We start from the raw sequence: 20,347 nt of genomic DNA, 5'->3' as shown, positions 1-20,347 counted from the left end.
CCCAAAGCGGCCTAGCGGCAGGCAGTCGGGGTCTCGAAAGGGGCATAGCGCCAGGCTGGGGCAGATGAGCCTCGTTCAGGCCATTGTATGTAAGCCTTGTACCACCGCCGGTCCATCCTTCGATTTCCTTCACTCCTTTTTGTCTGCCTGATTCTTCATCATCTCCAGGGACACTCCTGAGGGTTACCTCCTTTCGTTGTTTGCCTCTCTTCATCTTTGAAGGCTTTGCCAAGTGCCGGGTTCGACGTGACTCACCCCGTCGGAAAGGTTTCTCCTCCGTCTTTCCTTATCAGGCAATAATCTCAAGGCCGGCTTTTTCCCCCCGTCCTTCCGGTCATCCTGAATTCCCGGTCATCAACTCTCCCTCAAAGCCTCGTCTCTCCTTCGATCATGGCTGCCGACCAGTTGCTCCAGTCTATCGCTCATTCCACTCCCGGTGAAGAGTGGTTTGACTTTGACAACTCCTTCGACATCCCCTACGGGGGTGTGGGAAGCAATCCCACTTCGGTGGATTCTGTCTCCCCAAAGGATTTGGATCTAACTTTTGCCGACTTTGATGACTGCAATTGGGGTCCGAGTCCTGGGGTCTGCACTCAGGAGCTATTCGCTGATCTGGTCAACTATGATGCGCCTATGGAGGGCTTTGGAGGACATGCATTGGACGCCTCGCCATCCATGCTGGACCCCGCCGAGTCCTTCCACCAGATGCCCGCATCTCCGGCTCCGGGGCTGATGGGGTCGGAGCTGACTGACCTATGGTCACAGGATATGGGCGGGGTTGACGACCCCTTCTACACCACTGTCCGACAGATGGTGGAGTTCCAAGCTGCTGCTGATCCAAGCGCCTTGTCTAGCAAAGAAAAGCGCATGGAGGCGTCTATTGCTCTTCACATGCAACGCCTCCAGGAAGCAGCAATGCAGGATCTGGAACTGTCGTCGGACTCGAGCACAACATTCCCATCCCCTCGCTGGTCCGACTCTGCAGCAAGCGTTTATCAGGGTGGGACATGTACAACCCCAGCTACCACACCTCTGCCCGATGTAACGCGCACACCAGTCTCGGGCTCTGAGTCTGCAGCTGGGGCCATGGAACTGGTGCTTGATCTTAACATGAACACAACCACAAACGTACCAAAGAAGCAAAAGCCTCGGTCGCAAGCTCAGAAAGAAAACTACATCAAAGTTCGAAAGCATGGTGCTTGCGAGAAGCACAGGAAACAACACAAGCGGGTAAGTAAACCTCCTAGAGCAGCCGGATGTCTGTGTACTAATTCAAGTATAGTGCAACTGTCTCGAGAAGGCCGCCTCTCAAATTGCTGTCAGCCAAAAGGCTGTTTCTACTTGCAACATACCAATGAAGTCGACCTTCAGCACACAACGACATGTTCACAGATCCGAACGAGAATCTCTTCTTGTGAGCACGGCGCCAACACCAGCCAGTAAGTCAACTGTTTCACAGCCGACAGGAGGCTTGGGTTCAAAGGAGCTTCAATACGTTCAACTTCGGCATCGCCACCGTTTGCCATCCACTCCTACGTCGATGGATCCTCAATATGGACACCACTCGCCACACTCAGTCAAGTCAGTTGCAAGCTGCCGTGGCGATGTAGACCTCAATGGCGGTACAGGTCGTCCGACAACGTTCCGGGACAGCTCGGGACAACAGCAATCACCAAGGTCACCTGGTTCCGACCGCAGGGTCGGCCTCGTCCATTCACTGTCGAAGAGACTGCAGATCTGTTCGACATCAAGTCAGACAGATCGGGGAGCACTGGCTCTTTGCCATTCTCCGGACAGACAACAGGCAAGCCAGGCTGTTACAGCCCGCATGCATGTGTCAGTCCAGGCATCAATTCCACCCCGATCCAGTACAGCTGCCGTCAGCGGCGTACTATGCAGGCCCAGCCCCTCGACGGGTGCTGCTGCCACAGCAAGCGTGCAATCCAACCGCGGCACTGAGACCAGTGCCATATTCGAGAGACACGCCAGTTCCTGGCGCGTCAGATCTTCGGAATATCCATCGACACCCCACTCGTTGGCTGTACAAGCCAACGATGTCCACGACCAATCCGCGTCGCGGACAATTGTGTCAAGGGTACTTCAAAGCGTCTTTCCGGTTTCTCACTTCTTGGATTTATCTGTATGCTTCGCTTCTTGGTTGAGTACGTGCGTTGACAAAGCCTGGAGCTTTTCCAGCTTTGGCAAGCTCGTCATGGTATCGACCAGACGGCATTGGCTTGCGGGGAAGGGATTTCGATGGGGTTGATTGAGATTTAAAACTTGCATAAGCGTGTTTTCTCTGTTTTATATGTATATTTACCAGTTATTTAGCGGTGTTAGTTCTGTCTTTGCTTGATACCATCGTCCATGCTAGAGCATGAGGTGAACAGTTAGGAATGGTCATTTCATACATCTTATTCTAATTGGTTTAACTTTTATTGATCTCATATTCAAGCAACTGACAAGTAGCGTTGACCACATACTTACTGAATTTCGAACAGGACCCCTCAAGTAATCGGTAATCAGGAGTACGTAGTACTCAAGGACATCCCATACTGCGAATCCCGAGTCCACCGTCCCCACTGCTATACAATCCCACCAACCAATCAACAGCCCTCCATCATCCGCGTTCCAGCGGGCCCCAAACCGAATGGATCCATTTATCAATCCATCCATCCATTCCATCTCCAGTTCTCATCTCACTCCCTCCATCCAAAAGAAACCATACCCAACCCTCTCCCCCATCTTCGAACCCAATGACCCCCTCCACCCCCACCGAATCGCATTGGCGATTCTCCACCGTAACAGGCTACTTCTACCAAAGCGAGCCCACCACCGACCCCAACACCTTCAACTACGTACGTCCACCCCAACTCCCCCTATCCAACCCAGAAACTAAAATCATAAATCCAGGCATCCTCCAACTTCGGCCTCATCCCCCGCGCCTACCCCACAGACGCAGACTTAGGCCCTAACAACAACAACCAAAAAACCACCTGGGAGCGCTTCGCCCACCACGTGCGCACCCTCAACGCCCAATCCACTGACCCTAATGTCCGCTACAAGGTGCTCTTCCTCGGCCGCCACGGAGAGGGCTACCATAACGTAGCGGAGCGAGAGTACGGCACGGAGGAATGGGATGTAAGTAAACCAGTTATCTAAACTCAACCCCCCCCTCCCTCTCCACCATGACCCTTCATCATTGATAATAATGAAATAAAAAAGAAACACTACTCCCTCCTCCCCGGCAACGGCACAAGCAACTGGGTCGACGCCCGTCTCACAGAAGTGGGCAAATCCCAAGCGCGAACCGCGCACAATACCTGGAAACAGCAACTCAAGGAACATCATATCCCCACTCCGGAGAAATTCTACGTTAGTCCGTTGAATAGATGTCTTGAGACGGCGTGGATTACTTTCGTTGGGACGGGGATGGATGGTACGGAGCCGTTTAGGCCGGTTGTTAAGGAGGTATTTACATCCATCTATCTACCTACCCAGTTACCTTCTTTTGTCATTGCCATGGACTAGTTAGTTAACAACTGGTGACAGCTCCTCCGCGAAACCATCGGCCAACACACCTGCGATGGCCGATCCAGCAAAACCGCCATAATGACCGAATACCCCACCTACATCATCGAGGAAGGCTTCACTGAGGACGACGAGATGTATGATGCCGAGCTCCGGGAATCTGATTCCGCGCGGGACAAGCGCTTCCGTGATCTGATGCAGGATATCTTTTCCACGGATGAGGAGAAGGTGTTCTTGTCGTTGACGGCGCATTCCGGGGCGATTACGAGTCTGTTGAATGTTTTTGGGCATCGGAGGTTTTCGCCGCTTGAGACCGGTGGTGTTATTCCGGTTTTTGTTCGTGGGGAGAGAGTGCAGGGGCCGTTGCCCGTTATGGAGGTGGAGCCTTGGTTTGGGGTTCCTAAGTGATTTGTCTAGACATATCATAGTTTGTGTTGTGTGGGGGTGCTATGCATGTATAGGGAGAAAGGAACTAAGGAGTATATAGATGATTGATAGATATTGTATTGTACATTGATTCTTGGATCGAAGCAACCCTCATCATACACGCACGTTAAGATAGAGACACGGAGGGGAAGGTAACCAAGAAAAAGGGTTTTTAAAACACATGCTGAGAAAATCCACCAGAGAGGAATAAAGTGCTTCTTAACGGTCTAGGAATATTGAACAGAAAAAACAACGCCGAAAACGTATAATCGAAACATTGATCACCAGCTGTAGAACTGGTTCTGTGCCGTAATCTTGCGGTCCGGCAGCGGCGTCCAGAGCTTAGCCTTACGCTTGCGCAGCTCCTCGGCCTCCCGGTTCTGCCATTGACGGATACGCGTCTGCTCTTCCTTCAGCACCACCGACAGAGAGGTGTACGGCGGACGCATGAGGTTGATGTTGCCACGCGCGCGGTGGTCGTAGTCGTAACCGTACGGGCCACGGTTAACCCACGCTTGGTCGATGTAAATGGAGGTAGGGTCGTTGATGGTCTTCCGCTCTCCGTTCTTGAGAGTGATGGTGACGGGCTTCTGGTTGGCGGTCTTGCCCTCGACGGCTCCCAGACCCATACCGGAACGCACCACGGCGACGTTCTTAGCATGCTCGAGGTGCTCGAGGACCTCCTTGGCGGCCTTCTTCTTGCTCAGACGCATCTGCAGCATGGCATCGTCGATGTTCTTGCCAGCGATTTGACGAGCAAGAGGACCCAGCTTCTTGACGGAGGTCTTGAACCAATGGGACTTGGAGAGGGACTCACGCTCCGTCCGCATGATCAGCTCGGTGGGCGAGATGCGGCCGCGACGACGGATCTCGCGAGCAACCATCTTTTGTTCCCAGCGCGTGCGCGCCTTGGGGTTCGGGTCCAGCACTGCCTGCATCGTCTCCCGGTTTCGTCGGTCAACGGCATAGTCGATCTCTTCCTGGCCCTCCTCGGTGGCACCTGCTTGCTTGCGAGCAGCGGGCGTACGGCCGGAGGCCACCAGTTTGGGGCTGGCTTCATCCTCTGCGAAGATAGAGTCGGCGCTCAGGGAACCCTCGCGTTTGGCGGGAGCGGTGGTGCGGCGAGCTTTGGGCTTGGCGGCGCCGGGCTTGCCGCCGAAGAAGAAGTTCTTGATCGAGGACAAGGTGGAGGGCTTCGATTCGGACTCGGACTTGTCATTGGGGCCGTTGGGGCCGTCTTCGGAGGCTTGACGAGGAACAGTGTAGGCCAGTGTGCGGCGAGGGACGTAGGTCAGGCCGGTCCGGGCTGAAGAGACTGCAGGGAAGAGGTGAGGATGAGAGGGGCCACAATTGGGAGGAAAATAGGGTTATGTGTCTTGCGAGTACTTACTGGACCGGATCAGCTGCCCATACTGGGGGACAGCACCCATTGAGGCCATGACGGACGATGAATCTGGAGGTGATAGCACGGGGTCCGGAGATCAGAGGGAAAAAAGTGTCGGGATGAAGACTGGGCCTTGGCGGTGCGTCTCTGGTCTGTCCGGTCCGCCGGATGCTTCTGCCTCGACACCTGATATTTCCGGGGTCAAAATTCCAAGCCGCAAGGCAAGCACTAGTCTAATTCTGGAAGTGTCAGCCGCGGCTGGATCATGTGGCTTTGGCTGGAAAGGGAATCCCGGTCCTGCCAATCACGGCGTAAGACCATCTGTACAATGACCTCATACCCCGGAAGGGTGTGGTGGCCTCGGCCTAACCCGCTTTGCCCGTTCGGGTAGCAGCCGGCCAGGCCCTCCCATTGAGGAGGTGTACTACATGCATCCATCCATGCCTGCTGAGAACAAAGTTTAGAATTGGCCATGCATCCTTCAGGGCTCGGATCGCGCCTGAGTGTCTGGGTCCTCCAGCCACTGACCATTTATAGTTACCCGTCTCCCGAGCTAAATCACCAGCCGGTTACACAGCACGAAAGATCGATCAAAGTCGAGATTCCCTGCTTTTGCAGATAAGAACCCAGCCGCAAAGCTGCTGGTACATGCAGACTGCTGGAACTGGTATCACTTGACATGCGTTCATGGTCTATCAGCTCAGTGGTAATCCCCCTGTTCTCTCAATGCATATCTGGTGGTTGATGTCCGTCAACTTACCTCCCATATAAGCAGCATTATTCATTGCTGCCTGTCTCAATTATATCCAAGCTAGAAAGCCTTACACAACAACTAGCTTCTATGGCTCAGTTGGTAGAGCGCATGACTAGTAATCATGAGGTCCGCGGTTCGAATCCGCGTGGAAGCATTTTTTTGCCCTTTCGCTTTTTGCCCTATCACTTGTCTCTAGCTCGTCTTTGGACGCTGGTACCGAAGATAAAGGGACAAGTTTTGCCAGTTGAAGTAAATTAAGTGATCACTGGTCGGCTGCCATGGAAAGTGAGCCGCAAATATCCAAGATATTCCAGGTCTTGTGATCAACCAGCAATGAGCTTTTATGCCAGTTGTAAGATTGGGTATAGGAATTGAGTTGGAGATCCATGGATCTCTTGGATACTTTGTTCTTATTTGGGGCCCATTTGCCCACCCCCTGCCGTTCGGGCTTTTCATGACTTTTGTATAGGGTGTTTCTGATTGTTGGCACTCGGCAGAGCTTGGTGCGGATAGACACCGTGCGCCAGCCTCGAATAGTAGACAATGAGCCTTTGATACTTCTCTTTTTCATTCGAGGCCTCGAGATGGTGCATTGTCTCGGTGACTCTCTTGTATGTCTCGATAATTGATTACTGCCATAGGTCTTACTTTCGGTCATCTCTATATATTAGCGGCGCCGAGCTATTTCCGTAATGGTGGGCAGCGGATGGTTATACGGCAGGTGCTAGGGAGGTGGCGCTGGACCAATTGGCGATACAAACTGGGATATTTGAGCTGGATAATGGGCTTCGTGGTTGGTTAGAAACCGTGTATGAGTCAGTGTCAACGCGGGGTAATTGGCTCGAGGAAAGCCTGCTGTGTATGCTCGAGCTCGTCCAAGCAAGGGTGCTATCCGAGCAGTGGGTGGGGAAGTGCGAGGTTAGATTAGGATTGCAGAATGTGGCTGGCTGTGCTCCCTGTACGTGTGTGGGGGTAATGGCTGCGAGGATCTGAGGGTAAAGGTGCTGTATGGAAGGTTGGTTTGGGATGGGCATACACATGGCGTGGGTACTGCTGCGTCGCACGATATTGGCAGAGTTCTTGTTCTTTATAGTAATGGTGGATACCGATCGTGAAGTATCATATTGAGGGGAGTAGGGGCAATGGTTTTGGTGGGATTTCCATGGACTCCTGTTAGAGGTGCTTTCCTGCTGAACTGTCGGCAACATATCCTGCAGGAAGATGTCTCCGTTGGTGGTCTATATGCTACTGCCGGTGTTCTTTGATACCTCACCTTCCACGGGTGCCTGTTGTGTGACACATGTTAAGTGACCTCTCTCGTGCGTTCGCATGGTAGCAGCGGAGACACCGATCGTGCATTGACTATTACTGCTTCAGTGAAACTGTTTTCTAATTCTGTTCTCGGCTAGGCTCCTGTGGCATGCTGACGGTGCGGGTATGATCCTCTGCTGGCATTGTAGGTTTTGTATAGAGTGGATGGGTTTTCGGGGTTTGCGTTGCGATGGGCGCGGTGGTGGCTTCGAGTAATATCTGTTGGCTTCAATCTCATCAGATAACACGTTATGGTAGTTGTTATTGGTGAAACTGGGGTTAGTAGTTGGCCTGTGTGGTTTTCAACGTCACGATGGCGCGGTGTCCATGGCGATAGTATATATTCTAGTGTGCACGGAGAGCTGGCGAATATAGCGGCAAAACATCTGCAAGATTGACAAGCTGTAGGCTAGAAAATATAGACGATATGGTGGGTAGAAAAGGAATAAGGACTCCTGCAGCACTACTCAATATGCTTAAACGTGTCTCAAGAGGTGTTTGCATAGTAGTAATGATAGCAATAATAACGTATCTTTCTGGAAGAGCGCAGACCGTCCAATTCCAGGGCAGCGGGTGTTTAGCACAGGAACAACTAGCATAAGATGCAAGTCATTCACATCAACCAGCTTCTATGGCTCAGTTGGTAGAGCGCATGACTAGTAATCATGAGGTCCGCGGTTCGAATCCGCGTGGAAGCAATTTTTTGCCTTATGCAGTACCTTCTGATATGCTCTGTATAGCTTGAGATATGAGCAACCACATCAACCAATCAGCTTCTATGGCTCAGTTGGTAGAGCGCATGACTAGTAATCATGAGGTCCGCGGTTCGAATCCGCGTGGAAGCATTTTTTGCTCTTTCGTCATTCCGTGACATCGTCAAGCCTCCACAGCCCGCAGAACCAATCAAACGGTGGGATTGTTGGCCGAGCGCATCACTAGTCAAGATGAAATCCTCGGGTCGAGTCCGAGTGTGAGCCTGCATCGCTAGCCTTGTAGAGGTGTAGGGGGGTTGTTGAGCCGGGGCAGTAGATAGGTAACAAGGAACTCATCTATGACTGACTGTCTGGGAAGGTTGTAAACAACCCTCGTCACATTTTTCTCCTTCTCAGCTTCATAAGTGCACAGCACAGTTACTAGCCATTGGGGAAGAACAAATAATAGTAGAGTAGGGGTAGGTTATAACTACTAAGGAGAAACACCGAGGTCGTTGGCGGGGAAAAAGCAGGAACCTCCCCTCCCCGTGCACCCTTTTCTTTTTCACCATGACGATGACGATATTCCAGGCACTTGCATGGGTGGTTAGCAGCTCACTAGCTGGATCGTCACAGCTCTGGATCGTTTCAGATGGTGGGTGAGAGTATTTTCTTATTTTCTTTTTTTTTTGTCTGCTATTGTTAATTATTCAAGTCCGAAGTGGAGGGTAGCTAGGTAAGTAGGTAGATAGATAGAGAGATGATATAGGGTGTAGTTGTCTTTCTGGTGATTGATTGATTGATTGATTGATAGTTAGTTTAATATTAATTATCTGAACCATTATCCTCTCTGCTGTCTGCTCAGCTTTTCTCATGCCGAGCTCAACTCCCATCTCCACCGCGTCGATCCACTGCTCTCTTCTCATCGGCCTCACATATTCTTTTCCTCACTCTGGTCTTTTCCCTTCTCCTCCCTCCCTCCCTTTTCTTCCCTCTTTTTTCCATCCTCTGCCATCCAGGGACTTCCCGTGCGTGTTTGTTCCCACGTTTCCTTTTTTTCTTTTTGCCCTGTATGCTTCGGCCTTCCTGCCCCCCCCCATCGACCCATTTTCTCCTCCTTTCCCCCCATCCGTTCCCGCCGAGAACTTCTCCGCTGACCAGCCCGTCCAGGTTCGCTATCGCTCGGACCAGGAGAGCTTAAGCCTTAAGCCTTGGGAGTCCGTCGGTCCCTCCACGCAGAAGTGTCTCGTTCTCGTTCTCCCTCCGTCCGCGCCTCACTTTAGCAGCGTTTCGCAAGCGCCCAACTCGTCAAGCTCTCTTCTACCTGCAGAGAACTACCAAAAGGGCCGGAAACCAGCAAAATAGAAAAATAACATACAACAAGATTAAGAGAAACGGAAGAGGAACTAACTAACCAACAACAACAACGATAATTCACCACATCTCGTCAATTGTTTAGTTTTTCCCTTTTTATTTTCCTTTAGATCCACACCTTTTTTTCCCTTTCTGTTTTTCTTTTCTTTTTCCTTCTTCTTCTTCTCTTCTTCTCTGAATCTCTTTTCCACTTGTCATACTTTCCTCACTTCCAGACTTTTATTTGTCTTTGTTTTCCTTCGGGACTAATTCCCTTTCCACTCCATCATTTCTACTGTCAAACTCCGGCCACCCCTCCACCTCTCAGAACCAGGACAAGGACAAGGAACGGCCAAATCCTGGACAGTTAACCTTCGCCCGGTCATAAGGTCTGGACAAGACAGGCTGTTGAACCGGTGCAGGAATGGACTCGTTGATGAGGCGTCTTGCGGTGGTTCTTTTAATCTAGGTTTCCCTTATTTTCTTGCCTTTATTTACTTGACATCCTTTCCTTTTACCCTTCGATTCTCTGCCTGAGGTCCTTAAACTTCCCTTCGGCTCTGCTACTTACGTCAGCACCAGTCTCGCTGGCGCTTTGACTCTTTCCTCTATCCATCAGCTTTGGCATTTGCCGTTCCCTGGTCCTTCTTCCCTCCCCCGCCAGTCCGGCCACCAGTCTTGATGATGGACATCAATTCACTCCTTTCGCCCCAGGATGCCAATTCACAGTCCGGGCGCTCAACCCCCTCCGCGGGTTCTTCCTCCGTCCCCAATAATTCCTCTTCCTCTGCCCCGACCTCTGCTCCTCATCCGAAGCCCTTGCGAAAGAGTCGCCCCGGCTCGACCAAGCAAGGCATGACTTCCTCGCCGCTTGCGCAGCATGTCTATGCCCCATCCCACCTGCCTGAACCTTCGCCGCCCGCCATAAGTCCCAAGGTCGGTCCTAGCGTGGGAGGTGGGAATGGTACTCCCCCAGCGGCTGACCTCCCTCCCCCAAGACAACCGTCTACCCCCGGCATGGACACCCTGGCCGACCTGGCGTCAATGCAGCATCATCAACCGCCGCGATCCAATGCCCCTATCCTGCGCAGCACCGAGGCCTACGAGCACCAGCTGTCCCCTTCCACCATGTACCCCCACGTCAACCCAATCTCTCACAACACTCCTACCCCGCGCTCCTCGTTTGATATCGCAATGTCGGATGGTCCGCGCGAAAGCGCCCGTCGAAGCTATATGGATACCTCCTTGGTCCCCAACGCCCAGCGACAGGCGACGGAACTGTTCGCTCAGATTCAGGAAAACCCTCAGTCCTACGACGCGCATGTTCGCTTCGTTCGCCTTTTGCACGCTGGCTTCGTCAACCACGTTTACCCTCCGAATAACCCCGATATTCATGGCGACCCCCGGAAGTACGATCTGCTCAAAGACATGCGGACGGCTCGAGAGGAGATGGACAAATTGTTCGCCATGGGTGAAGATCTCTGGGCGGAGTGGATTCAGGATGAAAGCATGCTGGCACAATCGGTGGAAGAGCGCATCGCAGTGATGGAGCTCTGTCAGCGTTCGATCGAGGAAGAATACGGTAGCACCAAGCTATGGGGCATCTACGGCGAGTGGCTCCTGTATCTCTACAACTCGGCCAACGGCGACGCCAGTCAAAGCCAGTGGACCGAGGAAGACCGCATGGTCGGTCGCGAAGTCTTTTCTTGGCAGTCCGTCCTCGACGTGTGGCAACGAGGTGCCGAATCTACGCGGTGGAGAATCCACGACAGCCATCTGGTCTGGGATCGATTCCTTGACTTGCTCGTGCAAGATCTCTCTCGCAACCCATCACAGGACAAGATCAACCATGTGAGAGGGTTTTTCGACCTCCGCCTCGCGACTCCCCATGCCACCTGGGATCAGACCTTCCAGTTATTTTCCGGGTTCATCTCGACGTATTATAACGCAAACTACGAGAATATCATGGCAGAAATGGCCGGGAAATATTCTACGGCAAGCAAGGAGACGTACTCCGCCCGCGAAGACTTCGAGATCCGGTTGCGCAACGCGGCCGAGGCGGGCGACATGGGACAGGAATGGGTTGTGTTCACCGAATATCTGGAATGGGAGCTCAATCGCAACCGTCGCAAGCGGCACACAAATTTCGACCTAGTTAATGCAGTATACCAGCGCGCCGTGCTGCGCTTTCCGACCGATGCGAACATGTGGGAAGATTTCATCATGTTCCTGATCGACGAATCCATGCACGGTAATACGAATACCACGACGATTTCCACACTCGACCGTGCGACCCGGCACTGCCCCTGCTCCGGCAGCCTCTGGTCACAGTACCTGCTCAGTTCCGAGCGGGAAGGCCAGTCGTTTTCCAAGATCGCGGATATCAAGCACAAGGCCACCAGTACGGGTCTGCTGGACGCGGGCGGCATGGAAGAAGTGCTCAAAGTGCATACAGCGTGGTGTAGCTACCTTCGTCGACGGGCTTTCTTGTCCGATTCCACCGACGAAGACATTGACGTGGCGGAAGTTGGTATCCGGTCTGCTATCGAAAGCGTCCAGGAACTGGGCGAGAAGAAGTATGGCCGCAACTACCAGGGCGACCCATTGTTCCGGTTGGAGCGCATCTATATTCGTTACCTCAGCGAGAGTGGCAGTTGGGACAGCGCGCGGGAGACTTTCAAGGGTCTCGTGGGACGTCGTGGCAATAGCTACGAGTTCTGGCTGACTTACTATGAGTGGGAGCTGATCTCCTGGAGTAAGTTTGTTCAGAACGAGACTACGATTGATGCCGCCCGGCGCACTCCGAACCCCAGCTACGCCACTGCAGTGCTGAAGCAGGCGATCAAGCGGACCGACCTCGATTGGCCCGAGAAGATCATGCAGACCTACATTGCGCACTGCGAGGACTACGAGGATTCGGATGAGCTGCAGCTGGCGATTTTGGAGACGCGCAAAGCGATGAGAGCCGTGACTGCCCGCCGGGAGCGCGACGCAAGGGAGCTGGCTGCGCGGCAGGCTGAACAAGCTGCCGTGGTGGAACAAGCCACCCCGCAGGCGGAAAAGCGCAAACGGGAGGAGGAGACGGGCATGAACGGACTCCCTGCCAAAAGAGCTCGTGCAGAGGAGGCCGAAGTATCGGTTCCCGTGGCCGCCGAGCCGGTCGCTCTTCGTCGTGATCGTGAGAATGCCACGATCGTCGTTAAGAATCTGCCCCATGGCATCACCGAACACAAAGTCCGGCAGTTCTTCCGCCATGTGAGTTGCCCCTTACTGAGTGCGTTGAGATTGTAGTAGCTAACTGAGTTATAGTGTGGTACGATAAATAGTGCTAAATTGCTGTCCAGTGATGACGGCAAGTCCGAGACAGCCATTATCGAGTTCAACTCCAAAGATGAGGCCGTTGTCGCGCAGACGCGTGATCAGAAGATCATTGATGAGCATACGATTGAGGTTCAGTTTGGATCGGGTTCTACGGTGTTTGTGACCAACTTCCCAGCGACAGCTGATGAACAATACATTCGCGACCTGTTCCGTGAGGTGACTTCCCCCCGGTGTTTCACTGATCCAAACGTTGGCTAACCGACTCTGTAGCACGGCGAGATTATCGATATCCGCTTCCCGTCCCTCAAGTATAACACGCACCGGCGATTCTGCTACGTGCAGTTCAAGACGGCCGGAGAGGCTTATAGCGCCACGCAGTTAGACGGGGCGACAGTGGGCAATGGCCTGCACCTGGTTGCCAAGATCTCGGACCCGACTCGCCGGCAGGACCGCCAGGGCCCCATGTACGAGGGACGCGAGATTCATGTGTCAAACCTCGACTGGAAAGCCAGTGAGCAGGACGTGGAGGAGCTATTCCTACGGTTTGGAACTGTGGAGCTGGTGCGCATCCCGCGCAAGGTGGACGGCGGCAGCAAGGGCTTCTGCTACGTGGTCTTCTCGTCTAAGGTAGGTGTTCCGGAGGATGCGCAAATGCGCGAGACTTTTTCTAGCTAATGCATCTTGCAGGAAGAAGCCGAGGCGTCGTTAGTGATGCACGAGCAGCAGTTCCGCTCGCGCCCGCTTCATGTGAAGCTGTCCACCCCGCAAGGGGCCAAACGAAGCGCGACAACCATTTTGTCTCGCGTTGGGACCCGGTCCCCATCGGTCGAGGTCAACGGGGCCAGGCGTGAGGCGAGCGAGGAGGTGCCAAACAGTGAACGGCAAGCACGCACGCTGGGCCTGATGAATGTCCCGGACACGGTGAATGATGCGCGGATCCGAGCACTCGTCGAGCCATATGGCAAGCTGATCAAGATTGTACTGCGGCCTGATCACCAGGGAGCGATTGTTGAGTTTGCGGACGTACATGAAGCCGGCAAAGCGTCCCTGGAGTTGGAAGGGCAGGAAATTACCCCCGGGCGCAAACTGCACATTGGCACGGTACTGGAGATGATGAAGCAATCGGCGGAGAAGAAGAGCAGCAACGGACCCAGCCAAGGTAGCAGCGGCAGCAGCAAGGCCAAAGATAAGCCCAGTGGACTCTTCCCCGTCGCGAAGCCGATCAAGCGCCCGCCGCAGCCAGGCGCGCGCGGCGGCAAGCGCGGCGGGCTGGGAGTGAAACGGGCGACGGCGACGAGCACGGCGAACGGGCAGACGACGACCACGACGACCACGAAGACGACGATGACGACCGACAGCGCCGCCCCGAGCGAGGGGCAGAGCACGAAAAAGAGCAATGAAGACTTCCGAGCGATGATCCAGCGGAGTCGGGCGGGTTGAGGGAGGGCGCGGCGCACAGGATGGCATGGCGGGAACCGGCGTTACCTCTCCGCTTGCTAATGACGACTACTACTACTCTTACTACTCTTGCTACACTTTGCTAAGATTTCGACATGGCGTGATGTGAATTTGACCTTCTACCGGCCAGTGCTGATGTTGAGAAGTTCTTGCTGATGGGTTTGCATTTGCCGCTTTGTGTATTATCATATAGCCTTAACCCTACCGCCGGCTGAAGTTGAATGTAGATTATTATTCCCTTTATTGTTATTGCTTCCTTGTGAATGATACCGTTGTAGACGTGGGTAACTTTTAGTACTGTAAGGTATTTCCGAATACCAAGTATAGATCGATAGGAATTATCCTATAGTAGGGCTATTCCGAATATCCTGGCAGATGGGAGCAGCACGCGGACCGACCAGGTTGTGAAGGGAGCAAGCAAGTCAACCGGTCGGGGAGTTGCAGGAATTCCTCAGGAGGAGAGAGAGATCAGTTGATGTTACTTACTACTAGTTACTAGTTCATAGTTAACTAACTAATGAGAGATAACCATAGGTCAATGTGACCCGCAGCAACACTGATGAAGACTCAATCCCGGTAAACAAGCTCTCTGGTGACCCCGGTGGATGGCCGAGCCCCTTGCTTCCGAAGTTGGCATGATTAATACCTATCATGGATCTAACATAGTAAAGAGCAAAGAAGCCGGGCAGCAGCTGCAGTGCAACGTTCGGGAACCGGTTGGTAGACACTCTCCAAAACAGTTCAAAGTTCAAAGCAGTCCATCCCCGCCATGGGAGGAGGGCGCTTTGACCGAAAGGATCGACGGTCACTCGGTGGTAGGAATGTTTTATTCGTCTGTTGTCCGCTGATGGCTGAGGGAATTACCGGTGGAGAATGGTGATGGACTTGAAGTATCATGCCAGATAGAGGGTTCACTCACTACTAACTATCCTCCCTCCCTTTCCTCATTCAAACATGCGAACCATGAGGACATGACCAGGTCAGTCTTGTCATACACTACTATTTCTCCCTTCCCCCCTCCTTCTCGGTCCTTTTCACGATGCTGAGGTATTTCTTATGAAGTGGGAGGTCCTCGAGGTCGAAATTAGAGATGTTATTTTCTTTCACTTGAGGATGATGATAATACTGAATGGACTGATTTGATGCTTTCGGGGATAAGCTCCCGAGCGCAACTGTCACTGTCACCACCTGACCAGCCCTGCTTGTTTCTGCCTTCAATCCGGCTTTTTAGACCACCTCTCTTTCTCCTCTTCTCCTCTTGATTCCCCTTCTTCTTCTTCTTCTCTTTATCCCGGTCGGGATTCTCATTTCTTCCCCTCTATATAGTTATCCACTTCATTCATTCTTTTTCTCCCTTCTTTCCCCCCTTGGTTCCCCTTTCACCGCCCCCCATCTACTTGCCTGCACGGGCTCTGCTGCTTGTTGTCGTCATCGCTACTGGCCGCTCGCTTCCCCCGCCGTGATGGATTTCCATCTGGTGCCTCGAGGGGAAGACCGTAATTATACCGGGTTCCTCACCAAAACCATTGTCTATACGGCCTCGTTGATTGTATTTCTGGCCTGTAAGTCATGTGGCACTCGTCCGATTCGCTGGCTATGGAGCTAGCAATTAGTAGCTCGAGCTCTCCTGCCATCGATGCAATTCGCGTACGCGCACACGACACAACTAACAAGTTTCTCCACACAGCCTTTGGTCTCACCGTAGCCTCCATCGTCGTTCCAAAATGGGTCACCTATACCGATAAAGATGTTGGTTTTGCCGTCCCCTCCAACTGTGCCCGACCAGCCACTGACAAGAATCACCACTATCCAGCCCCAATGGCGTTACACCTACGGCCTCCACCGTCGCTGCTCCCATGTAACCGGTCAATGCGAGACTTTTCCCCAGAATGATGAATGCCACGGCGACAACCGCTACTTCTGCTCCATGTGGCGCTCCGTCGGGTTTCTGATGTCGTTCGCCATCGTGTTGGAGGGAATGACCGTGGTCGCATATTTGATTGTCCTGTCTGGGGGGAAGCGTCTGCGCGAGTCGGGGTGGAAGATCGTCAGTTTGTTGATTATTCTGTCGGCGGCGGTGCAGGCAGCTAGCATGTCGCTTGTGGTGAGTTCACCGGTGATGATGTGATTTGATTAGTGCCATGCTAAGAAAGGATAGGCATATCTCGTCGATAATGAAGACCGGTTTGCCAGTGGATGGGTCTTGGATGAGTCGTGGATCTTCTGCACCGTGAGCTGGTGCGTGAGTCTGTTTGTCGCCGGGGTGTTGATCCTGGCGGGTACTACGCTGCCGTCGGAGGGTGGCTATGAGTTGATCCCGGATCAGATCAACTGATTGAGCTTGAGCTCATGGAAGTAAAGGATGGATGCAACAATATAATGAGGGATATGATTTGATTGGTAATGAGTGGCGTTGGTGGATGATTGCAGTATGCTTTTCAGCCTGATGTTATTGTTATTGGTATTTGAAAATGGTGTAGTTAGCTGGTATAGTTAACGTGATATAATTAAGAGAATATGATGATACTATGTCTATTACAGGTTTCTATTCATCGCCTTCTCTCTTCTGTCACCTACCCATCTTCTATTTTGGTTTCAGATACTGTTGCAGAGAGTCAGAGCCATCAAGGTAGGTAGCTATGCATGCTTTAGCAGCTGATTATCACATATGCCCGCATTACTTCTCGCTGGCCTACTGGTATAAAAGTATCCGTATCGATGGTCTAGAACTTGTGTTGTACGGATATAACTGTTTTAGATTGATGAGTGGTGTACATGTGGTTGTGTAACTGTTTGCTGTTGCCTTTGGCTATTATCAGAGTGATGATTAGGAGGTTGTGTAGTGACCAACCTTATACTCCATAGTTATGGAGATGTAGGCACTTTTACTCTCCATTACTACTCTTATACGCACACTTACTGTACCATTTTCATACATTACATTAAATCACAACAACAGTCATCAGCTGACCCAACCCAGATAGATAGTAACTAGTAACTAGTAACAGAGATAACCCCCGCCCACCGATAAGCCGATAAGTAACTCAAGTCCCTGCATATAAAAAGCCCATGCACCACTTGACACCGACCCCACCTATTTTCCTTCCCCCACACCAACCAACTAACCAACATCCTCACATTTCACACACACACTCACCTAACCACCAAATCACCACAACCACAACCACAACCATGCCCGGCCTCACCCCCGACCAACTCTCCACCTTCAACACGACCGGCTACCTCATAATCCCCGACTACCTCACCCCCGCCGAAATCTCCGCCTGCCTAACCGAAACCGACAACCTCCTGACAACCTTCCCTTTGGACACCCACCCCCTCACCCAATTCACCACCGGCGACACCTCCCCAACAGACAAACACGTCGGCGACACCTACTTCCTCGAAAGCGGGGACAAAATTCGGTACTTCTTCGAACCCTCCGCCATCAACCCAGCCACCTCCACCCTACTCAAGCCGAAACACCTAGCCGTGAACAAAATCGGACATAGCCTGCACACGCTCTCCGAGCCCTTCAAGTCCATTACGCTTTCCCAACGCAACGCAGATATCGCCCGATCATTGGGGTTCAAAGACCCAAGAGTGCTGCAAAGCATGGTGATTTGCAAGCAGCCCGGGATTGGAGGGGCGGTGCCCCCGCATCGTGATAGCGAGTTCTTGTATACGGATCCGCCGAGTGCGGTTGGGTGGTGGATTGCGTTGCAGGATGCGGGGAAGGGGAATGCGAGTTTGGGGATGGTGAGGGGGAGTCATAGGAGGCGGGATGGGGGGGTGGGGAGGAGGTTTGTTAGGGTGCATAATGAGGATGGGAAGGTGGAGGGGACGGGGTTTGTGGAGAATGAGGGGGGGAGGTTTCCGAGGGGTTTGGAGATTGATGATGAGGGTGAAGGGGAGGATGAGGTCGAGGTGGTGGATGTTAAGGCGGGGTCGTTGGTGTTGATTCATGGGAATGTGTTGCATAAGAGTGAGAGGAATACCGGGGATAAGAGTCGGTTTGCTTATACGTTTCATGTTATTGAGGGGGCGGAGGGGTGGGAGTATGATGGGAGGAATTGGTTGCAGCCGACTGGGGAGGGGTTTTCGAGGTTGTATGGTGATCATTCTAAGTAGTTTGTGGTTATCTTGATGTGTAGGGGGAGTGTGTTGAGAAGAAAGTATGCATGTATCATCTATGTAGCCACCAAACTCCATCCAGGTATCCAATAGTAGTAACTATGCTTTTTGTATTGTTTCTGCCTGCTCACGCAGCAAGCATCTCCAACATTCCCTTCGTCTGGTACGCTTGATGCGCCATCTCCACCTCGTCGCGCACTCGTCGGTGCAAGCGCTCCACCATCTTGTCGATCTGCGCCGACTGGCCCAGGTTGCCCGAGTAGATGTCCAGCACGTTCATCGCCACCTCCACGCTCAGCTGCACCAGTCGCGGCTCCGTGATGTTCTTGTGCACCCATTGCAGCACCGGCTGCAGCGTCACCTCGTCGCGGTTCTGCAGGGACGCCCGCAGCGCGGACCGATGCCGCAGCGCCGTCAATAGCGTCAATTGTGCCGTCTTGTCGTTCGACCGCAGCACCTGGTCCAGGGCTGCCGAGTACTTCGCCTTGCGCAGGTCGAGTTCCCACGGTTGCTCCTTCTTCCGCTTCTTGAGGTCCCGCCCCTCGATCACAATGTCCACGCCCTCACCGACAAAGTCCTGTCCGCGCAGACGCTTTTCCCACCCGGATCCGCGCTGCTTCTTCTGCTTGGCTGCCTTCCGGTCGTGCTCCTCCAGCTTGCCCTCCAGCAGCGCCTGCATCTCCTTGCGACGCTCGCGCTCGCGGATCTTCTGCTGTCCGGACAGCCGGGTCTTGATCGACAGAAGACCGGACTGCATACCGACGGCAATGTGCTTGTCCTCCTGGGCGAGACCCGATGTGATCGCGCGCAGCGAGAGAATGGGGGACGGGTACTTGGAGCCCGAGACCATGTTCCAGCCGGTCGTTTCGAATACCTTCATGTGGCCGTCCAGCGCACCGGAGAGCAGGCGCTCGCCGTTCGACGCCAGCGCCAGCGACGTGACGGTCTTTTGGTGGCTCTGAATCATGTGCAGGGGCTTGCCGGCCACGATATCCAGCACCGCGATCTTGTTGTCGGCCGCCGCAAGCACCGTCGTGCCCGTGGGCATGGGGAGCACCGTCTCGATCGCTGCGCCCATCTTGAATGTCATTGCGGACCGATTTTCGACACGGGGATCCCACAGTCGCACGGTCCGGTCGTAACTACCGGAGACCACCAGGCCGGAGGAGGCTAGAGATCCAGGCATGAATGCACCGCTGCGCACGTAATCAGTATGGCCAGTGAAGACCTTCTGGCTGTTCTCGCTGGGCAGATCCCACAGTCGTACCGTGCGGTCATCACTGGCGGTCATGACGCATGTAGGGTCGCTGGGGGAGAATTTCGTGACCCAGACGGGCTGCTTGTGGTCCTTCCATGTCTTCAAAATGGCACGGGAGCTCACGTCGAACACCTGCACCGTACCAGAGTCATCACCGACGGCGATGACTCGTCCGTCGGGACGAACATCTGTGCCTCGTACCGTATCATCGAAGCGGGTGATTGTGCGGAGGAGTTTGCGAGTGCGGATGGAGTAGATCTGGACGCGGGCGCCGGTGGTCACGGTGAACACATCGGGGGGTTGGGTGAGGGAGGGGAAGGCGGAGGCAGAGGAGGGAGCGGAGGGTTGCGTGATGAGGTTGACGGGGCCATTGGCAGGCGAGGGGATGAGGAGAGGATTCTTGAAGGTCTTCCAATATTGTTGCTCCGGCGTCAAACGAGTCGAGGGCAGCGCCGGCAGCTTGACCTGCTGCAGAGGGAGGACGGGGGCAGCCATGGCTGCGATTGCCTAAGTTGGGATAGATTAATGGGAAGCAGAATGTAAGACTGCCGAATTGTATAACGAGGAGAGATCAGCTAGCAGCCTGCGCTTTGGACGTTGTCGGCGTCGTCAAAGTGGTTCGGGGAAATTTTTTGGACGGAGCCTCTATCGCATCGGGAAAAGTCTATCGGCACCCGATTAGGTTTAGCGCGGATACTGCTATAGTCCATTCGAAGTTGATCCCA

General features: G+C 53.3%; 7 protein-coding genes and 3 non-coding genes across 10 annotated transcripts; 8 read left to right on the top strand and 2 right to left on the bottom strand.

The window, feature by feature from the left end:
• Positions 1–390: 390 nt before the first annotated feature.
• Positions 391–2,266, top strand: AtWU_07695 (uncharacterized protein; the record flags this gene model as incomplete). The annotated part of the gene is made up of 2 exons (XM_035502804.1): positions 391–1,230; positions 1,283–2,266. The coding sequence occupies 2 exons, from the start codon at positions 391–393 to the stop codon at positions 2,264–2,266; spliced, it is 1,824 nt and encodes a 607-aa protein (XP_035358697.1).
• Positions 2,267–2,756: 490 nt separating this feature from the next.
• On the top strand, positions 2,757–3,939 carry AtWU_07694 (phosphoglycerate mutase family protein; the record flags this gene model as incomplete). The annotated part of the gene is made up of 4 exons (XM_035502803.1): positions 2,757–2,858; positions 2,914–3,141; positions 3,226–3,471; positions 3,553–3,939. The coding sequence occupies 4 exons, from the start codon at positions 2,757–2,759 to the stop codon at positions 3,937–3,939; spliced, it is 963 nt and encodes a 320-aa protein (XP_035358696.1).
• A 299-nt stretch (positions 3,940–4,238) lies between these two features.
• Positions 4,239–5,396, bottom strand: AtWU_07693 (mitochondrial 54S ribosomal protein uL22m; the record flags this gene model as incomplete). The annotated part of the gene is made up of 2 exons (XM_035502802.1): positions 4,239–5,272; positions 5,348–5,396. The coding sequence occupies 2 exons, from the start codon at positions 5,394–5,396 to the stop codon at positions 4,239–4,241; spliced, it is 1,083 nt and encodes a 360-aa protein (XP_035358695.1).
• A 780-nt stretch (positions 5,397–6,176) lies between these two features.
• Positions 6,177–6,249, top strand: AtWU_t204. Its single transcript has one exon. It is a non-coding gene; the product is annotated as a tRNA-Thr (tRNA).
• Positions 6,250–8,031: 1,782 nt separating this feature from the next.
• Positions 8,032–8,104, top strand: AtWU_t203. The gene has a single exon. It is a non-coding gene; the product is annotated as a tRNA-Thr (tRNA).
• A 74-nt stretch (positions 8,105–8,178) lies between these two features.
• Positions 8,179–8,251, top strand: AtWU_t202. Its single transcript has one exon. It is a non-coding gene; the product is annotated as a tRNA-Thr (tRNA).
• A 1,884-nt stretch (positions 8,252–10,135) lies between these two features.
• Positions 10,136–14,212, top strand: AtWU_07692 (U6 snRNP complex subunit PRP24; the record flags this gene model as incomplete). The annotated part of the gene is made up of 4 exons (XM_035502801.1): positions 10,136–12,706; positions 12,761–12,988; positions 13,043–13,399; positions 13,460–14,212. 4 exons carry the CDS (start codon positions 10,136–10,138, stop codon positions 14,210–14,212), a joined length of 3,909 nt encoding a protein of 1,302 aa, XP_035358694.1.
• A 1,587-nt stretch (positions 14,213–15,799) lies between these two features.
• AtWU_07691 (uncharacterized protein) lies at positions 15,800–16,565 on the top strand (the record flags this gene model as incomplete). Its single annotated transcript, XM_035502800.1, has 3 exons — positions 15,800–15,979; positions 16,044–16,334; positions 16,389–16,565. 3 exons carry the CDS (start codon positions 15,800–15,802, stop codon positions 16,563–16,565), a joined length of 648 nt encoding a protein of 215 aa, XP_035358693.1.
• An 857-nt stretch (positions 16,566–17,422) lies between these two features.
• AtWU_07690 (phytanoyl-CoA dioxygenase family protein) lies at positions 17,423–18,361 on the top strand (the record flags this gene model as incomplete). Its single annotated transcript, XM_035502799.1, has 1 exon — positions 17,423–18,361. One exon carries the CDS (start codon positions 17,423–17,425, stop codon positions 18,359–18,361), a length of 939 nt encoding a protein of 312 aa, XP_035358692.1.
• Positions 18,362–18,491: 130 nt separating this feature from the next.
• On the bottom strand, positions 18,492–20,117 carry AtWU_07689 (snoRNA-binding rRNA-processing protein UTP15; the record flags this gene model as incomplete). Its single annotated transcript, XM_035502798.1, has 1 exon — positions 18,492–20,117. One exon carries the CDS (start codon positions 20,115–20,117, stop codon positions 18,492–18,494), a length of 1,626 nt encoding a protein of 541 aa, XP_035358691.1.
• Positions 20,118–20,347: the final 230 nt, after the last annotated feature.

Source organism: Aspergillus tubingensis (genome assembly GCF_013340325.1).
Source record: "Aspergillus tubingensis WU-2223L DNA, scaffold_8, whole genome shotgun sequence".
Classification (NCBI taxonomy): Eukaryota; Fungi; Ascomycota; class Eurotiomycetes; order Eurotiales; family Aspergillaceae; genus Aspergillus; species Aspergillus tubingensis.
Note: the sequence above shows the minus strand (reverse complement) of the source record. Positions and strands in the feature narration are given on the sequence as shown.